This window comes from Seriola dumerili, unplaced genomic scaffold (genome assembly GCF_002260705.1).
Source record: "Seriola dumerili isolate Sdu_G_001 unplaced genomic scaffold, Sdu_1.0 BDQW01000111.1, whole genome shotgun sequence".
In the NCBI taxonomy this organism is placed as follows: domain Eukaryota; kingdom Metazoa; phylum Chordata; class Actinopteri; order Carangiformes; family Carangidae; genus Seriola; species Seriola dumerili.
The window spans coordinates 1,273,759-1,298,458 of record NW_019174366.1 but is presented as its reverse complement, the minus strand read 5'-3'; the positions used below and the strand labels follow the sequence as shown (position 1 = coordinate 1,298,458).

Sequence of the window (24,700 nt, the reverse complement as noted above, 5' to 3'; positions counted from 1 at the left end):
AACAGTGCAAAACATTACATTTTAGATCTTTTTTAAACATTGTATTCATTCTGTTTTGAATCTTTGTAAAACATAAAAATACATGATCAAAAAGTAAAGAAAGAAAACCATAACATGTATGGAATGGACTGCATATATACACCACTCAAAGTGCTTTACAATACGCTCCACATTCACCCATGCACTGATGGAACAGCCATCAGGGGTAATTTGGGGTTCAGGATATTGCCCAACATGTGGAAAAAAAGAAAGGCAGCAAAATATACTAATTAGATAAATACACAGAAGAAATGGTAAACAAAAACTACTTGTTTGTACAATATGTCCAACTTACCGAAGTCACAACTTTATACTTTAAAATAAACAAAATTCTTGTATCAAAAAATCTTCCGTTTTTTCAGGTCCCCAGACCTTTTCAGAGTCTTTGGATTTTCCCTTTAATGCACATGTTTATTCTTCCTGAGATTGAAGTCTAGTCTTCAAAGTTTTGCCACTGGCTAAGAGATGGCTTTAGTGGATTTATTCCAGCACACAGAGACTGTATACTTTGTGAGCATATGATTAAGAAAATTAACGAAAAAGGGAAAATTGCAATTCACACTATTATTATTTGATGCCTCCTTGTGCTTCTTTGTTCACTACAACTTTTATATGAACAACTGTCTCTTGCTGAATGGTTGTCCATGCAACCAGCTTCATGTGTATTCATCCCCTACTGTATGTCCTTATATTTCAACAAGGAGGATGTGAAATATAATTCTCCAGCTCTGTTTTTGTAATTTATGTGCCTTTACTCCAGGGCCAACACATAAATCAAATGCCCGGCTTCAGGAGTGTAAATCCAGAAAAGAAAAACAAATTATATGACTTGCCAAGGAACCACAATGAAAACAGATCAATTCTGTGGAAGACAGCAGCCATGAGGATCAGTCAGTCTAATCAGTGCGGACACATCCAGTGTGTTTGAGGAGGATGACCACTGAAACAGATGATTATTGATTATTGAAATTAGCAGGTTAGTGATCTGGTCCTGTATACCAGATCGTATGCCTGTTGATTGCACATGAATAATCTGAGATAATAAATGTAATATTGTAATATTGGTTTTGAAAGTTTTTTTCATCACTTACAAACGTTTTATTATTTGGGGCAGATATCTGGAGACCAGACATCTGCCAGAACATGTTAAAGGTCCATACAGTCTAAAGGTCTCTGTCCATGTGTTGTTTGATCATAAAGCAGGTCTAGGTTCTATATTAATACTGTGAAAGTATCAAAGCCTCAGTCCACAGAGAAATGCACACAGCCTGTATTTAGAAACGGAGCCTCAAAACCAGCCGTCAGGACTTCTGGAACTTTGTGATGTCACAACAAAGCAGTCTGAGCCGTGCGCCAAGCCCCGCTCACCTAGACCCACAATCGAATCTTACAGGATTTGGTTTCTCTTTCTATCAGAAGAGAGGCTCAGAGCCTCCTCTCTTCTGATTGGCTTACTGACCTGTTGTTACTAGAGCTCCACATAGAAGCCCTATGGAGGAGATGTAAAACTAAATTGAGATGGTTTTTGCTTCTTAAAACCACAAATATATTTTCTTCTTATGGATCAACACTTCAAATAAAACACAGGAGAAGAAGAAAATATGGAGCTTTAAAAGTTCTAAATAAGGTTTAGATTTTTTCCAGGTCCAGAAGGACCACATCATGGAGTAACACCCTTGGGAGAAAAAAATATGCCAAAATAAAACAAATGTTACATCTTATATGATTGACTTTTAATGTGAATTACATAGAAAGAAAGAAGTGCTGATAAACAGCAACACAACATTATCATTATCACACTGTCACCAGATGACAGCTGTGTGCTGCGTTTCTTCCCAGTAAATCTCCAAAGTCTAATTTTTTACAATTGATCGCGAACGCATCGTTGATACGGTGTAGTGTTGGGAGCTGCAGAGGACGAACACATGGACCTGCCTCCTCAAGAAGACATCAAGTGTTCGCTGTGTGTCCTCAGTGTCTGTGAGCTGTGAAGGACCGCTGTCTGACAGGATGGAGGAGCTCTTCCGTCAACACTCTGCACCAGCTGCTCGACGGTTTGTTTGGACTCTGGAAGTTCTGCGCGTCTTTTGACAACAGCCACAACCACACAGTCGGAGGAATGATAGACTGGTTGAACGCAGTGACAAACCTCCGTGTGGTTTTATGAACTAGTTTTGAAACAGCGGCTGCTCAGGAGATGTGTTCGGTTTCCACGTGGATTCACCGTCAGCATCGACGCCTCTGATTTTTCTGCACAAACCGCGAAGCTGTCAGTGGACTGTGGTAGGAGAAAAGACTGTACACTATGCGAACCCGATTTCCAAGTGTTGCTGTTCCCCCCAAACATGTGCAAAACGCTTCCGCGCGCACACACCGTCCCGCCGACCAACACTAACCGCTGCTGTGGCTCTGAATCCGGCTGAAACATGTTTATCTTGTGGATCCCGGTGAGTTTATTCCTCAGCTTCATCGTTTCTCAGACGTGGAGCATTCAGATGTCATGGGAAAACTGGAACGCCGAGCTGCGCAACCGAGGAAATGAATTTGATAAGCCCAGCTCTCAACCGCACATCATTTTTATCCTGGTGGATGATCAAGGCTTCCGGGACGTTGGGTACCACGGCTCAGAGATCAAAACCCCGACACTGGACCGGCTGGCGGCGCAGGGAGTCAAGCTGGAGAATTATTACGTGCAGCCGCTCTGCAGCCCCTCCAGGAGCCAGCTCATGACCGGCAGGTACAGTGCATTTTAGAACAGTATCTTAGAAAGAGCTCCAAGCAATCTAACAAACATCAGCTTGGACCCAGTTACCAGCTGAAAGAACACAGCTGATCATCATAATCAGGACTGATCCAACCCTTTTCTAAGAGAGGGAGAAAGAGAAGTGATACATATCGTACTTTCCCACTCCAGTCCGCTGTGAAGTGTAGTAAAGAGTAAAGTTTGTCAAGCTTTTATTTTGATAACATTTTACAACATAAGATACAAGTCAGTGTCAGGAGGATGAGGTCATCAATTTGACAAGATATAAAGGTGCATTCAATTACACACAAGGTCAGACGCATTCCCCCTTGGGTAATGGACATTATAACTAATTGGAAATCAGATATGTGACAATTAAGTAATCTCTCACCTAATGTGATCTGGGATCAGCTCCAGCCCCATAAGCAGGTTTAGATAATGAATGGATAGATTATTTTGTGTATATTGTTTCCAATGACTATGGTGAACACAATGCTCTCATAACTGTTAGAAGCAACTGCCATGACAAAGAAAATTGAACCCAGCTCTTCATTGCTCAGTATAACTGCACTCCCTCCGGAAGATGATGGATTACAGCCTGGAACAAAAAACAATTTTGGTCTCTATGGCTAATTTCCTCCTTCATGACAACTGTACGCAGGGTGAATTTAACACTTGTTTAAATTTTATTGAGGGTTAGGGTTATAGTTCTGCATATTGAAGGCTGCTTTGAGTGACAGGTGAGTGAGCGTATGTTTGCCACAAGCTGGCATGCACCGAAATCTCTGCTCGACATGCGCCCCTCCTCTTTGCCTGTTTTTGGATTAGCTGGAAGTTAGAGGCGGAGGCAGACACTGCCAAGATGGCAACGGTGGGGCAGCTCACTCTGAGCTTCAAAACCACGCTTCAGAAACCTGTGGGTGACGTCACAGAGGCATGAGCGCCGAAATGAAAACCAAGAAGTTTTGCAGCCGTCATGTGCACACAGCACATCCAGTGTGCTCCTGGCCTCCATTGCATCATGCATAACAGCACCACCACCACAAGGCCCCATATGCACCTGAATGTTGCAGCATAGAAGGAAGAGAAACATTCCAAACAAACATCCACCAACAGCTGGAGGAAAGAGAGAGCACGTGAGGCAAGGATACACAGTGGGGTCCAAAACCTTTTTCCACAGCCCAGCGCTGACAAGCTGCCATTTTAGCAGTGTAAGATGTTCTAATAGACACAGCTCTCACACCCTGGATGGTGCACACAACATCCTGAGAGAAGCTTGGCCTCTGTAGGCCATGGTCAGGGCACAAATGCATCTATCCACGCCCAGAGGACTGCTGATTGGCCTGTTCACCAGCAGCAGCAGAGACATTTACACTAGTTCTGCTCAAGCACTCATAGCTCTCTCATTCTTTTAGAATCTTTCTCACTAATCCCTCTGTTGCTAGCTTGGCAGTTAGCGATGGCTTCTCTCTCTCCTTCATCTTCAGTGTGTCTTGGATGAACTTGTTCATAAGATTGTGCTGTTTTTGCATCTTCAGTGATGTCTGCTGTCTTACCTTCGACACTCCAGTCTGTGCCACCAGGATGCCAGATGTAAAAATGGTGCCTGTTCAATCTTATGAGAATACCTCACCTGACGCATACGCCAAAAATTTTCTGGCTTCCTGGTTACTTCCAAGTTTATGCAGCCTACTGAATATGCACAGTAGTGTTACTCCCATCATACCTCTGGGCTATGAAAACAAGCAAACTGCATTTTGGATCTGGCGCTGCGTGTTCATTCATCATCATGCAGCGCCAGATCTGTGCTAGAGGACTTAATGGATGTATGATAAGACTTGTACGGGACTTGCTTGGGGCTTGAAACCATAGATTTATACAAATATCTTATAGGTTATGGGGAAAAGGATTCAGCTTTAGGGCCTAAAATCACACTGGATTGTTCACAATAAATCATAACTGGGCAGGAATATTTAATTTGTCTTTTGGGATTTTTAAAAAAATGAGAAATGATGCTGTACGTAACACATTTTTACAATATTTCCACCAAACTGCAGAATTTCATAGTCCATAAATGTAGCTGTCACAGGTATTTTTATGAAATTTAGTTGAATGTAATTTATGTCAATGTCCTAGATGTTTGATTTGAAAAATTAAAAAAAAAATTCTAAGTAACTCTAGAAAGATTTAATTTAAATGCTAATGAAAGCCACTAAACATTTAGCATACTGTGTATTGTACACACAATTGCTGTTAGGGGACAATTATGACAATGTGGGAAATAAGAGAGATGATGATTGGGACGTCCCCGTCACGGACTGGTGGGAGAAGGGGTGCAGCCCCCCCCCCCCCCCCTCCCCAGCTGAACCAGTCAACACTGGCATCCAGGCCAAAGTCAGAGGTATAATTTTGTCACATTAAGGCAGTTTATGCCATAAAATAACTTAGTGTGGTTGTTGGGCCGCATCTAACTAACTGGCTCCAAAATGAAGGGAAGTGTAGTTCCAAAACCTAGAGCATGATTATGGAAGGATTCTGTGAGAACGGGGGCCACAGTGTCGCTCCAGAAAAAGCTTGTAAGTGAGGCTTGAGTTAAGATTTGTGTCTAACTAATTTTTAAGTTTTTCCAATTTGGGGAGCAGCAGTGTTACCTCAGCAACCACTTAGTATGTTAGAGGGCAGAAGGAGGCTGTAAAGAGATATTAGAGGGCGAGGCTGGTTAATGTGTACTGTATCATGGGGGGTCAGTTGCGGTCTGGCTTTGTAGTTTGCTTATAGAATGTTTCACATCAGCAGTTTCCTTCTTTGTACATGCAGCTCTGCAGGGCTTCTCCTCCTCTGGCTCCACCATCTGTTCTGCTCCTTAGCTAAAAGGAGGAGGCTTGCTGGGCACCAATGTTTTCTGGCAAGGATCTGAGAAAATAATGAGAAAAGTGCAGCAAAAACTCAGCTAACATCCACGTGGAAATGTAGGTGTAGATTCAATTATGTTTCCAGGCTTGTATTCCTGAGTGGAAGGTTGCAGAAGAGTGTGTGTGTGGTTGAATTTGAGTGAAAGAACACCATCCATCCGTGTATACATTCAAACATCAGTGGTCTGTGTCAGCTGGAGACCTGTCATGTCAAATATCAGACTCAGTAAAGGATTGAGCCCAAAACAACATTGTTTCATAGAGCCCAATTAAATTTACAAAAGCTGTTTAGACTGGTTACCATGGCAACCACACGCAATCAGATTTTATTATGACTTAATTTCTTTTTTTTTTTATGCTGATGGTCCACTCTGTCTGTGTTTTTCTCAGCTGTCACCCAGATGGACAGGTTGTCCTGCCTCATAAATGACTAAATATACCCAAAGGACTGCAGGGTCAACATAAACATCCTGAGACCAACGATATGACCCTCACATGACCAGTCCACTCACCGATTGTGAATTATGCCATCACTATTTTTAACAGGAATACTTTTAGGGACCAGTCTGGTTTTGAAGAAAACCTGGATTCGTGTCTTGGATGGGTTGTCTGACCCGTTACATCCTGTTTGACACAGTCCTGGTTTGACAGAGTGAACGCAGGGGAAAACGCAGAGGTAGAAATCGCAGTCTTCTGAATCTCTTCTACAAGGAGACCAAATAAAAGAAACAAAAATCATTAGGGCCCATATTCACAAAGCATCTTAAGGCTAAAAGTAGCCCTGAACTTGCGGATTTAGGAGAAAACCACAAATAATGGGCGTGTCAGTCCTAACTTTAGGACTCCTAACTTTTCTAACAGAGTAATTCACAAAGTCACTTAGTGCTAAAAGTTGCACCTAAGTCTGGGAGAAGTTAGAAGTAGGGGAGAGAACTCCTAACTCACTTAGACCAAATCACAAAGAATCATAAAGGGCTGCTGTCGTTCTACGCTGCAGTGTTTTTGAAACCTTGCGCAATGCTGAATTACTTAAAAGATACGACTCAATCACGAGGGAATGATTATCGTTGTGGAGTTTGTGAAAGGGATCTCCCAGCCGCCTGTAAGCCGATCTATCCACCAACCAATAAATGTCTCTGTTCACACCATTTCCTTTAGATGTTCAACAGCTACAGAGAAATAAAGCAGCTTCATGGTCGGTGTACCCGGTGTGATCGGAGCCATGTAAAAATGATTGCACCACCAGACGACGAAAAAAAGAAAATCACCCTAGCCACACACAGGTTGTATTGATACTGCCCGTACAGTTCTACGCAATGTTACACAGTGTTCAGGAGCTACACACAATTCATGGATCTGAATGGAGAGTGACCTGAGGCAGCTGTTTTAAAGGATCATATTCCAGCTGGATGTCACCTGGAGGGGGACACAAGCTTTTCATCAGTAGGACATATTGTTACAGAATGTCGTCTTCAGTGTGTTGACAAGATTTTGGTCAGAAGTGAAGCATATGAAGAAAAAGGCTCCATGTTAAAACAGAGAAGATAAAAAGGAGCTGGCAGTAGTTGTGTACAGCTGCTGTTGGAACCGTAACAAAGTTATCTAACCTTCCAGCAACAGGAGCTAGAGAAAAGATTTCCACACTGTTCGCCCCCTGGGAAACTCATGGCATCAGAAAAATTTCAACCTGTCTGGTTTTCTTTAAGCTGCGCTGATGAGATTAGAGGCTTAAAGTCAGAGCTTTCCTTCAAGTTTCGAGTTGTTCACCACAACCAACTTCAACCACACAACCCTCCCACTGATCTGTCCTCATCAACAGAGCTGGATTGCCAAAGGTGGGGGCAGAGATTGTTCCTCTGGCAGCCCCCTAACAGAGAAATATGTTCGACTTGTTTGAGGAATGCACACATGACATTGCAGATAAATGTTTCTGAAAGCCTTTCACCTGTTTTGGATCTTTGTAATTAAGTAAATATGCTTCTGGAGTCCAAAGCCCTGTCAGCTTACCTGTCCAGACTGGAAAGTTCAGTGTGTTATAACCATGCCTCTCAGCTCTAGTAACAGCAGCTGACTCTCTAACCCTTTGTGAATCTTTCCTTGACTCTTGGTCAGCTTCACACCTGCGATCAATACCAGCAAATTCCAGCTGTTTTCTTGTCTGTATTTCCATCTCAGACAAGGATAATGTAAAGAAGTCCTCCCCCACTCACCTTTTCCACAGGTGTTTAACCACAGTCGCTCTTGTCCAGCAACGAAAATCCCAATAAAATAAAATTTCATCATCAGTCTCTTACAGCACTGAATGGGCCACCATCCGTCAACAAACAAGAGATGATGAATGCGCTCTGGGTTCTCAGGGCAGTGAGGAGCAGATCTGTAGCATCTGTGACTGGGTTCCAAAAAGCTCCTCTGTCATCCCTGAACAATGCACTTTTATATTATAGACCTCTGGATGTGAATCGGGTCTGAACCACAAGGAGAGTCGGGCTGTTTGTTTGCTTAAAGCAGCTCTTTTTCACTCTGCTCCTCACGCGCTACAACTCCGTCTCCTAATTGTTCTCACACTTCCCATCTGTCCACACTTATCTCAAACCCGTCTTAGCCTCTCACTCACCCTTTTCTTGTTGTTTCAGTGATCTGTCACTCTTTCACTTCCACACCAGTTTGTCCTAGGACCCTTGATCCACCTGACTGAGTGGATATTAGAGTTGACAAATAAGCAAAGTTTGTGGAGAAGTTGGAGTTTGAATTTGAGGAAAGGAAAGTTTTGACAGGAGACAATTTGTAAATCACCTGTAAGAGTCTAGAAGAGAGAACATGAGAGCACAAAGGCCAAGGAAGGGGTACAAGTGAAGGGAGATATTCAAAGATAGCAAGGACAGTAATTGAAAGCTTGCAGAAAGGAAGAGCTAAGTAAGACGAACTACTCGTGGGCTGACTTTGATTAAATGCAGAGTGCTGGTTTGAGGCTGCTTATTTGAACCATGTGTGAGGAAGATATGGAGCAGGAATATAAGAGAGGGCCCCGACTTGGGCAGAAGGTCTACTCAGGAACCTCCACCACCTCAGTGGCTGGAGCAGTGGCCAATGCACTTGTCTTGTGGGACTTGAATGATTGCCGGCGCTCAGTGATTGGAATTTAATGGCGTGTGTGATTTGTTGGCCTTGTGGCTCAGCGGTTGTGAAAATAAACCAGAGAGATAGCGTGATTACAGCAGAGTTTAAGACCATAACTCTGCTTTTCACTCAAGGAATGCAACAGCGCCCTTTGGAGTGATAAGGCATGGGACTGAGCCGCTGTCGGCAAGAAATATTTTCCTGCCCGAGTGGCTTGAATCCATGTTGGATAAAGGATGCAGAGCAGCTTGACCCCAGATCTTTGGCCCCTGTACTGTGGCTACCCATTCATGCCTCGCTTGGTTTTAAAAGAAGCTATAAATCAGTCACATTGGACATGACATGTGGAGAGACTGCAGGGAAGGAAGGAAGGTCTCTGGAGGGCAGCAGTTATTGCAGTCATTATTTTCAGACCTAGAACTGTCCTTCACATGCCCCAAGACCTGCAAAGTCAAGACCAAGTTTCACTGTGAATCCCATTGAATGTCAAAGAGAAACAACACAGGGATACTTTGAAAGTCTTTGCATTCCACCTCGTACCGTTCTCCGTCAAGACCTCAGGCTGGCTTGATTGATCTGTGGAGGGATCACAGGCTGCACTTAGCATGACATTCTCATTACACGGCTGTAACCTTTTGGTATGTGAACACCACCAAACCTGCAGGAGCTGTGAGAGTAGGGCTCGAATCTGAAACACACACATACGTGTCTTGATAAATCTGCACATGTATCTGGTCTTCAGTTTTGTTGTTTCTTTTCACTTACAAGGTCTTTTTTTTTACAAGGTCCTGGAACTGATGCAGAAGTTCATCAAATGAAGGGCAGAAGTAGAAAAAAGATCCTCATAAACTGAATTAATGCAGAAGAAGATTGTAGGTAATGGAGTGTAATACATCCAAGAGGCATTTAGCAGACATTTATGGGCAAATAACAAGTCTAAATTCAGAAAGAACACTCTTTTATGAGTACTCACTCTTCTCTGAGTTAATCATGTATTATGTGGATTTTTTTCAGTAAAATAGTGGAATAAACAAGCTTGTTTATTTCTGAAAAATCACATACCCATACCAGGCTTGGTTTGACTTGTTGTTGATGTTGAAGTCTTACCTACAAACACATGTTGGCTTTACGTCTTCCCTTCATTCCCATCCCTGTCTTAATTCATTGAATTCGAATCTCATCCTCTAATGATGGACCAACAAAACCTCCTCTGTCTCCCAGAGTGTGTGTTTATAGTTGGGTTTCAGACTTCTCCTGCCTAGACCACCAAGTGACAAGAAACTCTTCTCATTGCTATATGAAACCAAGACTCTCTTTTGGCTCCCACCGGGGCCAATGTGGTCTCATTTTGTATTCACTGAGCTGCACTCAGAAAACAGATAGAAGTATCAAATTCAGAACCATGCTCTATTATTTTCCTGGGGAGGTAAAAATTTTGAAGGTCCTGGGAACCGGATTTGAATCCCTGGGAATCCGTTTTCCAAGTTTTAGATATTACAATTTCCTAACTTGATTTCCAGAAGTATTGGAGGCATCAAACCCAGATGGCATTTTGTTTTAGCAGATCACAGTGCAGCACAGTGCCCCCAGGTTTGCCTCGCATGTCTCCACTTACTGCAGCTGGCATTAAAACACATTGTGATGAGGTGGGTCAATGGTCAGGGTTTCCCAGAGGAAACCGGCCAGTGGAGGCGGTAAAGGCTGAGCTGTCACACACACACACACACACACACATTGTCTACAGCTAACATCTGTAGAGTCTGTGCAATGTTTTTTTAAATAACTCCCTGTGCCAGATGACCTGCATCATATGCTTGTCCCAATTCATAACCTGTAATTTCATCACGCATTTAGGGAGCGATAGCTTAACCCCTATTATGTTATTATGCTTTTTTCTACACAGATATACACACACTCACACACACAAACACACACACACATGATCAACCCACTTTATCCCACAACTCAATCCCTGATCCCCTGTTCCCCTGTGTGTGGTGACAGTTCTGAGCTGGAGACATGGTTTTCAGGTTGTCCGTCCATCCCATTCTCTTAGACACAATATCTCAGTAATGTCATGAAGGAACTTTTTCAAATTTGGCACAAATATTCACTTGGACTCAAGGATGAACTGATGGTTAAAGGTGAAAGGTAAAGGTCAGTGTGACTGCACAAAACTCTTTTTAGCCATTACTCAAGACTTCACAGCAATGATGACAAAATTTCACACAAATGGCTCATATTTTCTACGACTCTGTATAAACAGGCTGTAACCTGGAACTAGTCTGAGTGGAGGAGGAAGAGAACCACAAGGAGGTGAATTTAGTTTATCTGTTGTCTCTTGTGGACCACAGACCCACCAGTTTGAATTCATATCGTATTGCTCAGTTTGTTCTGTCTCCTTTGTCTTTGTCGTTAGTCTTTGTCTCACTGCATATTTTGTTGTGGCTGTTTTTGTGTCCCTGTACTTGTCTACACTTGTTTTGTTGCGCTCTATTGCACAGATAGAATTAAAAATAGAAACATAGCAGAAAAAAAATTACAATGTAGACATGACTGATTTCCTGATTCCAGCCCAGTGAGGTGTCCTGACTGATACCTGAGGTTATTCATCAGTTAACTGTCAAACAACAAAATAACCCTAACTAAATGCAGTTCAGACTGTGATTTTATGGGGACATGTCCTGAGTGTGTTGTGTTTGAGTTCTAAATCAGAGTTCATTGCCGTTGCACACGCCACATGGTGGTGTAAACCTTGAGGGACTTTTGCATTCTCCATGGGGAGAAGAGGCTCATGAGGCCTGACCAACCTCCTGGTTCTCCACCAACTCAATCCTTCTCCGTGGAAACCTAAACCAGACACTTATTTTCACTCCCTCTCCCTGGTGACAGCCTGACTGCACACCGCTAACCTCTGGAGAGAGCTAGGGAGCGCTAAGAGAGGGGAGAAGGTGAAGACGCATCTGGTTGCATCAGTCGTCTCCTGGGTGTCTTTCTTTCACTCAAAGCAGACGAGGGGAGTCAGACAGAAATGAAGTCAGAGCCCCTTGTGTTCGTCCTCGGAGAGTTGCTTCCCAGCTGTGGGACAAAAATACAGTCACAGTCTCAGTAATGATAAAGTTGACTTGGCTGCTATAAAGTCACACCAGTAATCCCACAGTTCATAGTTGTGATTGCGGGACCCAGAGCTGATCCAAACAGAGTGTAATTAGACATGATCCAAATAGAAGGAGAACACTGCCTCTGGCAGCAGTGTGATGGACCACCAATTACACAGCATCCGCCTCAAAAGGAGTAGCAAACATATTTTTTCCGAGCATTTCACAGTTCACACTCTCACTCTGATTCAGATCTACCACATGGTCAGAGCTGAGGAAGCTTGAATCAATTTGGGATTCGATTTACAGACTGGGACCCGTAGCAATAAAACAGAATCAAGCTGAAAGTTAGACTGAAAGAAATATTTTAACATCTTGAAAAATTCACTCATTCTCTTTCTTTCTGGGCTAGCTTAGCTTTGCCTTGAGACCTGAAGCAGGGGAGACAGCTAGCCTGGCTCTGTCCAAGGTTACAAAATTTTCCTAACACCTTTAAAGATCTGTCACAGCAGAACTCTTCAGGCGGGCCAGTGGCTCTTCAGGTCTTCTATTACACAACTTTATGACGATATTATTGTAACCAAGTAATTAAAGAAACACCTTAAGAATAAAGAAACGCACACAGAGGCAATGAAGAGTGGAGTATAATTCTTGGATTTACTGTACTTCGAACAAAATACAGCAAACTGAGGCTGATTCATGAACACAGACACTAAAACAGAATCCGACAAGCATCCTCTTATGTTTCCTGGGGTGTCTCCACCTATTGTGGAGTATATGATCCAAGGTACCTCCGTGTTTTACACTCTTTTGGAAATGTTCTACCATTATTTCCAGTTTTTATTATCGTGTTCCAGTTGTTTTTTTATGGGCTGGCCATATATTCAAAAAGACCTATACTTTTGCTCAGATCCAATTGGCCCACCCTACTTTTTGTACATGTGATGATGTCAGCCCATGTTTCTTTTTTTTTTAACTAGAAATAGCTTTTTAGGCTTTTATTTGTCTTCTGAGTACTTGTCATGGATTTTGGGGCCTTATCTCCCACCAGTCATGAGTCTTCTTTCAGTCTGTGTATCTTCTTTCTATTTAGTGCACACATCTTAGACATTAGATACACATATTTTATTGATTAATAAAAGTATACTACAGCTCACTAATTAACATGTTATGTGAGTGGTATTTATCTTTTCCTTGGATATAATTTAGGCCCAGCCCAGCTTGGGTTCCTGGTCGGGTTTCAGTTAAAAGGAACCAAATGGATGTGTGAAGTGCCTGAATTTGTACTGTTACCTAGACAATGCTGTCGTTAAAGCCTGACCAAGACTAGATTCTTCAGGCTGATGATGATATGAGGATATGTGAGCTCATATCATTTTACTGAAACAAACATGTTTTAAACGATTCTCTCTGATGGACGAACTATGTAAATCTTTTGAATTTCTGTTTCGTTTTCCTGCTACTTATCGGCCGATGTTATATACTGATATCAGCTGATGTGTATACTGATATCAGCTGAGGTGTATACTTATATCAGCAATTAATATGTTGGTCTTAACTTCTTTTAATGCCTCATTCTGTGTAATGTAAACACGTTTTTAATCATTTTTTCATTTAACAAAAGCATTCAGTGTCAATTTTTGATACTTTGAATAAGTTTATTACATTTCCGTCAGTGCGCTACAACTGTTGAGGTTCATGGAGGCACTGTAATGAGGGACAGATGTAACCCGCCTTCATGTGAGTAGAAATCTAGCAGATAAATCTACTTAAGAGGTCACATTTTACAGTATATAGCACTCAGTGTTGTTACTCATTTGCTTCTATCAGGCTTATCAAGGAAGCAAAATGACATCACTTTGGAAATGTCTCTCAAAGCTTGTCATTGGTGAATTTCTCAGTGGTTGAGTAATTGATGATGTGGTCGTGTGGAATGGGAAAGTGTTCAAAATCCAATGGGTGGGGGGTGTTTGTGTTTAGTTCTATGAAATGCCTGCAGATATACTGTCATATGAATGTACTGTCATTCTGTGCTAAATGACAATAAAAGTCAAATAAAGTACAGCAGACAATGGCTGACTCCATCCTTCCTGCCCTCCCAAAAGCACTTCAATCTTTTCATTTGCATTTTATATCAAAGTCTCTTGATACAAACTGTAGTGTATGTCCTTCACTTAGTTCAATAGTTAGCTAGCTGCCAAGATGGCTGTCACAGCATCATTAGCTACAGGTCACAGCTCTGCTTCCTGCCTGGCTTTGAGTGACAGGTCTTCTGTTTTTGCTCTGGGCCTCCCGCCTCCACCCACCATTAGCCATCCGACTCCTTTCACTGCACTGTTACATGTCAGCTGAACATTACTTTGCCAGCCTATAAGCTTCTGTCAGCTCAAATGTGTTTGCTTTGGACGGGGTCCATTGTAATTACAGTTGGATTGAATGTATCAGTGTTTAATTTCCAATACAAAGATTCAGTATTCAGTATTCAGGTAGTAAACTCATGCAGCAGGTCCTGTTATCCTGTCTCGACCAGTTTGTGAGTTGGTTGTTGACAGTGTGAGTAAATAATACAGAGGAAGGTTTTTCAGCATTTTTGGAAATATAGCCAGGTTGTCACTTACAGGAAGAAAAAAGTAGGGTTGGGCAACATGTTTACAATTCCAGCTGGCCACTGTCAGCCCAACATTCGGCAATTGCTGAAAATGAAACTTTACTGAAACATTACAGCCTATAGGCTACTTTTCTTCAATTAAATAAATCACCTTGAGATCTTTGATAAGCAATAATGTGCCGTCATATGTGCGTTTCCACTTGCAGCTTCTGAGTGAACAGAGGTGGCAATGACATGCTATTAGATAATTAGGGTGGTCTAGTTCCAAAATATGATTTATGTGTTGACCTTTCTTTTCAGCTGATCAGTTGATCGGACAGCACCTATTACAGACACCTCATTTTGTCACTGCCCTGTTTTGTGAAAGATGGAAATCAGTTCAACCAGAATGTGCATAATATGGCTCAACTCCAACTGCCAGTTTCTATTAGCACACACTTTGAATTGTCCTTTACAGGTTCATTACTTATTGAAATGAATTCTTAAGGAAGCAGACCATTGAATATGCAAAATAAGAATGGCCCATAAAATGGCCCAAAAAGACCAATCGGTGATGGATTCAACCATCATTGATAGCTGATATATTTGCCACATATTTTCACCAATCACCCAACCCCAGAGGAAGCAAAGGCATAATTGCATGTAATTTCATGGCCGCCTGAATCATCATGGATCGTGCTTGTCACAGTAATTAACTCACTTCTTACAGTATTAGCTTTTTGTGCAGTAGCTAATGGGTACAGACCTTTTTAGTTTTGAGTAACATGGACTGTATGTTTCAAGAGGAAAATGTCCCTACAGTAATCACACTTTCTTCAGGTATTTTCTACTTGATGACCAGCTTTCAACAAAGATGCAGATCTCTGTAAAATTGGTCATGTCTCTGATGGGGTGGTATCTGTTTTTATTTTGTAGGTATCAGATCCACACAGGCCTTCAGCACTCCATCATCCGAGCTACCCAGCCCAACTGCCTACCCCTGGAAAATGTCACCCTGCCCCAGAAGCTCAAGCAAGCAGGATACTCCACCCACATGGTGGGCAAGTGGCACCTGGGCTTCTACAAGCGTGGTTGTCTGCCCACCCAGCGTGGCTTTGACACTTTCTTTGGCTCTCTGCTAGGAAGCGGGGACTACTACAGTCACTATAAATGTGAAGGACCCGGTATGTGTGGTTATGATCTATATGAAGGGGAGGAGGCAGCTTGGGAACAGGACCGCGGCTTGTACTCCACTGTGATGTTTACTAGAAAGGCAGTCAACATCTTAGCAAATCACAACCCTCACAGACCTTTGTTTCTCTACTTAGCCTATCAGGCAGTTCATTCCCCGCTGCAGGTTCCTGCCCGCTACCTCGAGCGCTACAAGGGCATTCCAAACTTGCATAGACGTAAATATGCTGCCATGGTGTCCTGCCTGGACGAAGCCATCCACAACCTCACGTTAGCGCTAAAACGCTACGGTTATTATGACAACACAGTTATAGTGTACTCCTCTGATAATGGGGGCCAGCCGTTAGCTGGTGGAAGCAACTGGCCCCTTAGAGGGAGTAAGGCCACCTATTGGGAGGGAGGCATCAGGGCAGTGGGCTTCGTTCACAGTCCCTTGTTGGTGAACAAAGGGACAAAATGTCGATCTTTGGTACACATCACTGACTGGTTCCCCACACTGGTGACACTGGGTGAAGGGACTTTAGACGAAGATCTAAATCTGGATGGGTACGATGTCTGGGAGGCTATCAGTGAAGGCCGTCCGTCACCTCGACAGGACATTCTTCATAACATTGACCCAATCTACATCAAAGCCAAGAATGGTTCATGGAAGGCTGGGTATGGTTTATGGAACACAGCCATCCAAGCTGCACTCCGGGTGGGCCACTGGAAGCTCCTGACAGGTGTTCCTGGCTACAGCGACTGGGTGCCCCCACAGACCTTCTCCAACCAGCGGCTAACCAATCGCTGGCATAATGAGCGCATCCGTTGGGACCGGGGCAAATCCATCTGGCTTTTCAACATCACAGCCGACCCTTATGAGAGAGTGGACTTGTCTCAGCGCTACCCACACATAGTGAAGAAGATGCTAATGCGGCTGGCGCAGTACAACAAGACTGCAGTGCCGGTACGCTACCCGTCCAAAGACATGCGTTCTAACCCTCAGTACAACGGGGGCGTGTGGGGACCCTGGTACAAAGATGAGCGGGAGATGCAGGAGGAGGATGAGAGATACAATAATTTGTTCAATAACCATCTTGGAAAAAGAAGGTGGAAAAAGAAATCAAAGAACAGAAAGCTGAAAAGGAAGGTAGAATAGTTTACCCCATTTGTGAAAGACTTCAGTTGCCTTTTCTCAGGGATTGACACTTCCTGCTTCAGGATCGTCCTCTTCAGACTCTCTGACTCCAGTTAGTTTTAGTTTGATTTCAGTTTATACTTTATGAAAAACACAAATGGACCTTTTGAAATGCCTCCAGCGAATAAGGAAGAGATCCATTCGTTGAAACACTACTGTTATGCCCGGACACAGTAAAGACCTTCTGTTGACGTTAGGGGCATTTATAGAATGTTTATTTTTCTAGATTGTGTTGCATGCTTGAACTGTTGTCACCTTTGGATTGTTCTGTAGATTCATGTTTCACATAGAGTAGTAAATCATTTTTCATAGACGGTTACCATAAATTTTGGTGACAGAGAATTAATGTAAGACATAGTTACGTTATGTTGTTGATTGCATCAATGCAGTTGTCGTGGTAACAGGTTCGATTTACGTGATGTGTGAGTTGTTGTACGTTGGTTTGATAAGCACAGTCTGTCTGAACTAAAGAATGATAGATTTTCTTCCCTCTTTTAGATGATGTCTGGTCTGGCACCAGGCCAACCTGAATGTAAGACAAACTAACAAAATAAAAGCCCCAATTAACAAAATAAAAGCCCAAGAAACAAAGCTCTTTGTCTCCTGCAATCTGTCAAGCTCTGTCCGGTTGGAATTTTACTACAGCCAGAGTTCCTTTATTCTGATGATAGTAAGTACCCATATAACTGGAAAAGTTTGAACATCTCTCAGTTGTAGAGGCTGAGCTGTAGCCACTAAGTACATTTATTCATGGAAAATACAATGAAGTGGGATCTGACTGATGATAAAGACCTAATTGCTTTTCTGGTAGTCCTAAAAAAATACCGGCCTCATCAGTCATGGTCCTGAACAAGAGATATGAAACAAGAGTGAACAGAATGTATAATCTTTAAAACTTTATTTTTCATGTGTCTGTTGCTTGGCATCCATGTAAACACTCCCCAAACTCACTGACTCGAACTGTTCTCGAGTTTTGCTAGTAGATCATTTGTTGAACTTTACAGGCCAATTAGCTGTTTTAATGACACTAAATGACTTCTAAATGTACTCCAAACTATAAGATTTATAGATGCTCAAAATGGAACATGTTCTGTTTTGTTTTTTATTTGACTCCCTAGCTTGTCTGTTTGTCTTTTTAATTGGCTAACTAAGCAGCTCTCAAGAGTCATGTAAGTCAATGGCTCTAGTACAATGTGAAAGCTCAAAATTTGTTACAGACACATTAAACAACAGGAGCTCCAGAGAGAGAGAGGGGCTTTCCCATGGAAAGAGTGCCAGGCTACACTGCACATCCCTCCCATCCACACTAACGTGGATCCCCCTGCCTCAGCACTGCACTTAGAGCCAAGTTATGACCTCAGACCTTTCAAGCACTGACTCAACTTTCACAGCAGCGTTTGTGTTAACAGCCTATGCTGATATGAAGAGGGTCTCTCCATCTTTCCCCCTGTAAATCCAAAGCAGGTGAGGTCTAGTTGGGTTAATGGCACTGGTTTTCCTCAGCTCCCTCACATTGATTTGTGTCTTCAAACCAGATTGTGCCCATGGGAACCAGAATTTACCTGGGTACGCTCAGCTTTACCGTTGACCATAAAAAACAAGCCATGCCCTCAGTATATTATGAGCTACAGCTGAGAATTATACATCAGATTCTTATTTCATTGCATCGTGCTGAATTTCCTCTCCCATGGGCCACAGGAACAGTTAAACCCTGGATTCTCTGGGAATTCACATTTGCTTTCAGTTATGGGCATTAGCATCCGTCTTATGGGAAAAACTAAAGGCATTTTTTTCCCTGTAACTGAGCTGTAAGGCAATACATCAAGCTCTCTTGTCCTGCCGCCTCACATTAACAATGCCCATTAGTGCTCATAGGGAATGATAGGAAAAAATAAACCTGATGGATCAAAGAAAGCTTTGACCAAAGTGAAGTGCAGGAATATTACTTTGCGGGATTGTGTTGCTTTTCTTTCAGCCGTGGCACCGTGTGAAACATAGTTTAGGTTCTTGCATGATCAAGGTGCAAATTAGTCAACTCATGTGTAGCCAAGTGGAAAGAGCCGACCACCTCACTGCCAAGAGCTACACTCGAAACATGACTCAGCCAGACTTGAGCTCTGAAGTATCTCTCCTAAAGTCAAGTGATGGAAAAGGAGAGAAATATCAAGCAGCTGTTGTCCAAAAGAATCAGAATTAATACAGAGCCTATGAAATATCTTGTGAACACCACCCAAAATGCCAGAACACATTTAACGCTTGCAATGCATTTACTCACAGTTCTACACTCTGCAGGGCTGTGCACTGCAGCAACTTGGCAAAAGTGGGACATTCCATTTGTAAGAGGTAGTTGAGACTTTTTTTTTCAAGTGATTGTACAAGCATATGAAACAGCTGCTGTCATGTTTGTTAGTGATGTCATAGGAAGTCCTGCCTAGGAAGAGGCCTAAAATGTGCCAGAATGACAAAGATGATGCTTCCTTTTCCTGCACCAATCATGAGCATTCACATGTACACAGTGCAAATAGTACCTCCTGCAAAATATACATATATGTACTATTGTAATTACAGGGCCGCCCGCTTCTGTGAGTTAGAGCAACTCTGACATTTATTGAAACCGATGAGAAAAGTTCAGGTGTCTGAGAAAAGACAGCAGTAAATTTATAGACAGTCTCTCTCGGCTGCTCGTCACTCTCCAGACATGGAGATTTCCTGTAATGAGCAATTTCACCCATGCACAACTGGAACCTTCAGCAGAGGTCTAGCACTCTCACTTCATCCAGTTTATGACATATGGCCCCATTTTGTTCCTCTCCAGGACCACTCCCTTAATATCTTCATATGTCTTCTTCTTCCTCTCATTAATTGTGTTAGGTATTTGCCTGTATTCATCCTCTCCTCTCATTTCCCCTGCAGACTCTCAGACTGTTTCCTTTTCTCTTTATTCTTGTCATTCTTCATGTAATGCTTTATTCATGCTCTTTTCATCCTGTCTGTCTCCTCCCTCTCTCCTTGCTTTGCTCAGCAGAGGTCCTCAAAGGTTTTGCTCAAGTCCAGACCTGTGGGGTTTTGGTTGGTGCAGCAGCTGTGTTGCAAGGAAGACCTGGGTCTTTCACACAAACACAGTGTCGTCCATCTATCATTAGGTTTGAACCCCCCAGGCCTGTCGTCCTCTTGATACCTCCTCCACCTCTGAAGACTCTTCTGCCATCTGTCACTCATCCTCCTCATCTCCTCATCCTGTAAGCAAAATAATGCATTTTTCCACATTTAGTAAAGACAGCAGCATTAGCATTTTAACATTGCTGATCTTCTGTTGCCTGATGCTGGGCAGAAAGTGTACAGTAGGTTTATAAAGGCTTCTTCTGCTAAAAACAGCTGCCTGCTGCTGATGAGAGTGGTGAGGCTGAACAACAACAAAACACTCAGGGGTGGGAAGATGAAGACAATGAGCTGAAAGACGCTCAAAAGCTTCACAGAGCTGAGGGGAACTGCAGAGTGACGCGAGTACGTAAGTACCACAATTATCTGAAAATGTAACAGAGATTTGTGCAGCTCTGCATTCTAATGACATAACATAGCAACTTTAATTTTCACATTGACTCAAATAAAACTACCACTTCAGACCTACTGAACCTGCCCCTGATGTAATGTTTATCTCTCCCTCATTATTCAGCTGCACACAATCACATCCCAGTTTGATTAATATTTATACAATGAGCATGAGGCAGCTATGTGTGCGCCTCTCTGTGTGTTTTTCTAATTGCATTGTGTGTATTGAAAAAGTTACTAGAGTTTATGCATCAATCAATCTCGCTCTGATGACGTGACCCGCAGTTTAAACCAGGGTGAGGAGGAGGTGAAGGTCCAGCTGTGGTACGTCAACTCCAACTGCATGTGACACACAGGCCTCAGAGCACCACCAGAGGAAGTTCTGCAAAACACTGTTTGGAAGTCACAATGAGAAAAATATCAGACTGTTACATTTGCATTTACAGATAGTGATGATTTTTTTTTCTTTGTACCCAAAGATACATTTTTCAGAAAAGTACCCTGTAAGGTGCTGAAATGGTCATTAGGGTGAGAACTGTGGACCTTTGTTTCATTTTAAAGGTACACAATCATTGCTGACAGCAAGGGGTAATAATTATACTTTTAACAAGATGAAGGTTCAGGCAGATGATGCCAATCACTGATCACAACATCTTGATTTAAATAGAAAGTTGGGTTTGTTGTAATAAAACAGGCGACAATTTCAATTCAATTCTTGGTCTGGGAATAATTTTATCAGCTTCATTAACAACACAGCTGGCTGTGCATTTCAGCTAGTCTTTACATTGTTCTAATGGTTTTAATAGTGTTGTAGGGTCATGAGGCAGGCTTACAAAGCCAGTGGTAAAACGCTGAATCAAATTAATCTAATCGAGTTGTGAATTTGCATTTTGTAAATGTACTTTTACTGAACTTTGTTCCTGTTTTGTGTCTGAAACCAAAATGAAATTTCTCTTTGTTGCACTCAGTGATTAGAGGATGGCTCCTCAGGTTCTTATGCTGCAGCTTAATGTTGAAAAGCTGCTTTTTCTCATGCGCTGGAACAAATCAGTTCTATCAGAACAATATTTTGAAACACACTGAAAATGCATTAGTTTACATATAAAATGTTGATTTTGTTAAAAGATGATAACTAATTGTCAGTTTTTTTAAAATAAATTTTGGTCAGTAACTGTGAGTGACATGTCGCTCCAACTGCACTTCATAAGGACCCAATTCTGGGGTTGTCTCCATGGCTCACCTGGTGAGGCGTGTACCACATGGGTTCAGTCCAAACTGCAGCGGGCATGGCTTCAAGTCCAACCCGCGGTCCTTTGCGTCATGTCATTCCCTCTCTCTCTCCCTGACCGTCCTGTCTCTCTCTCACTGCACCTATCAAAATAAAGGCAAAAATGGCATAAAATGACTTGACAAAAAAGAAGGTACCAATTCTGTACCTTTCCACTGCGTATATTTTTGTACCAGGACATGAAGGTACATTTTTGTCACTGGGGGTAGATTTCTGTATCCCTAGTGTACCAAGAAGGTACAAAAATGTATCAGTGTTCAAAGGTACAGTGTTGTTCCCTGCGAGCGACAGCCTTTGTACCTTTTTAGGTCCATTCCTGTACTTTCATTTCTTAGTGTGTATGATGTATATTCATGTAGTTTGTGTTAAATGCAAAAGTCAATATGTACAGTGCATTCAGAAAGTATTCACATCCTTTTCCCTCATCAATCTACACTCAGTGTCCCACAATGACAAAGTGAAGTAAGTAAGTATTCAGACACTTTACTATGACACTTGATGTTTAGCTCAAGTTTCTCCATTTCTCTTGATCACCTCTGAGATGTTTCTACAGCTTGACTGGAGTCCAGCTGTGGTAAACTCAGCTGATTGGACATGATGTGGGAAGACACACACCTGTCTATATCAGGTCTCACAGCTGACAGTGAAGATCAGAGCAGAAACCAGCATCAGGAACTGGCAGACTGGACAGGGTTGAGGGGTCCAGACCTCAGACTGGGCTGAAGGTTGACTTTCCAACAGGACAATGGCACTAAGCCCACAGCCAAGACAATGCAGGAGTTACTTAGTTGTTAGAATGTTTCAGCCACATCTCTGACTTGAACCCAATCAAACATCTCTGAAGAGATCTGAAAATGTCTGCCCACCAATGTCCCCCATCCAACCTGACAGAGCCTGAGAGGATCCGCAGAGAAGAGTCGCAGGAAATTCCCAAATCCAGATGTGCAAAGCTTGTGATGTCATGTCCAGGAAGACTCGAGACTGTAATCACTGCTAAAGATGAAAATAGAATGTCTGAATACTTATGTCAATGTAATGTCAAAGTTTGGTAATTGGTATTTGTTCTGAGTGTAGATTGATGATGGAAAAATGAATTCAAATGATTTTAGCATTTAGCATAACAAAATGTTGACAAGTGAAGGAGATCTGAAGACTCATTGCACTGTACATATTACATATAACTCAAATGCTGATTGTAAAGTCTGAACAAAAAGGCACAAGGATAAAGTGAGTGAAGCTGAGCTTTAAAAACTGCACAAAGGAGGCTGAAGACAAAGGAATGAAAAAACAGATACTATGAAGAGGAGGGGGTGGCAGCGCTCCAGAGGCCCTCACTGTACGTGCAGGGAGGTTGGGCAGCCTCCTCCTGATTCCTCCCATCTGCTGTCACACCGGCCCACTCAGCTGTTCACTGTACTGGCAGAAACCCAGTCCTCCACAGACCTCCTCCTTCTTCTTCTCTGCCAGTAATGGAGAAAAAAGACTGGATACATTTCAGCTACCAGACTTTAAAGCTCTCCACTTGTCACATGCCAGGGTGTGTGAGGGAAATCAGAGGCAATGGAAGGTGGGACGATGCTGGACTGTAGTTTTGTGATGTCATGACTACAGACTGAGGATGACCTTTTGATTTATTTTTTCCTGGAGGAACGTGGAAGGCGTGTGTGTGTGTACAGTCAGGACGAGACCGATACTGGTTTGATAGTGTTTTAAAAAGCAAATACTGGTCTCAGTGTGATCCACCTGTCATATAACGCACTGACTGGTCATGTGACTGATCTACTCTGGTGGTCGTTTGACCTCTTACACTCTCAGATTCCACATAAATATGACTATAAGTAGAAGAATGTGAACGTGTGTCTGTAGTTCTGACTCACTTCCATCATCTCAAGAACTGAAGGTTACTCACACTCACATGTACAGTTTGAAGTTTAACTTGTTCTCCAGCAGACAGTAATCCTTCTTTCTACATGGGTGAAACGTATATTGGGAACGCTTTCATCTAAATGACCAAATGGATAAAGTGCACATGATAAAAGTGGAAATGATTATCCTTGTTTAGTCAGACTGTCTGTTCCAACAACACCTGGCTTTAACAGCAGTAATATTGTTGGTTTTAAAGGGCAGTTTTTGGCACTGATGTTGTATATTACTGTTGTCGGGGGGAAAAACAAATGTTTTACGATGCACTCAGGTTGGACACTGAGCAAAATTATTTGTGCAAACTTAACTGTTGGAGCAGTCTCTCTTTACAGACGTTAGCTGCAGCTACATAGCAGTGTAAATGGATAAATGGACTGCACGTATGTAACACTTTTCTAGACTTATAAACCACTCAAAGCACTTTACAATTGAAGCCATATTCACCCATTCACACACATTCATACAGTGCTTTTTGCTATATAGCACTTCTCTGTATACTTTGTCTTTACTTAAACTCGAAAATCATTGAGGGTAAAGCCCACATATCAATTAAAAAAGAACATCAATTAAAACAAACATATAAATACAATTAATAAGTAATGTAATGACAAGAATTAATTAAACAGGTACAAACAGAAATGAACAGGTCAGAGATGAAGAATCTAAAATGACCAAGAGGTACCAACAAATTCATTTTTAAACTGCTCTGTGGTGAGTTCAGGTGGACGGTTCTTCCAAGCTCAGTGTGAACTCAAGGGACGTGAAGCATCGGCCAGTCATTAGTCCTGGTGTCACGTGGTCCAGTGGACCAGACTAACATAGAAGTAATATATGACTGCAGTTTTTCAAGAAGGGCTTTGTAAATACACAAATACATGTGCAAATACACACACCCATCATACATCGGGGTCAGTGTCTTGCCCAAGGACAACCTTAGGACAAGCACAACATCTTTCACTCTTTACCTCAGGCTGTGCCACCTACAGTCTGTGCTCTCTGTTAGTGGTATCCAGGGATATGAGCCCCGGCTCATGTAAGAGCTTTATGTAGCTCTCAGCACTGGTGAACGCTGACAG

The 24,700-nt window shown here is 42.4% G+C and overlaps 1 protein-coding gene across 1 annotated transcript; it reads left to right on the top strand.

Annotated features, from left to right (window-relative positions):
• Nucleotides 1-1,929: 1,929 nt before the first annotated feature.
• arsj (arylsulfatase family member J) lies at nt 1,930-16,890 on the top strand. The gene is made up of 2 exons (XM_022747840.1): nt 1,930-2,776; nt 15,433-16,890. The coding sequence occupies exons 1-2, from the start codon at nt 2,466-2,468 to the stop codon at nt 16,823-16,825; spliced, it is 1,704 nt and encodes a 567-aa protein (XP_022603561.1). The 5' UTR covers nt 1,930-2,465; the 3' UTR covers nt 16,826-16,890.
• The last annotated feature ends 7,810 nt before the right edge of the window (nt 16,891-24,700 follow it).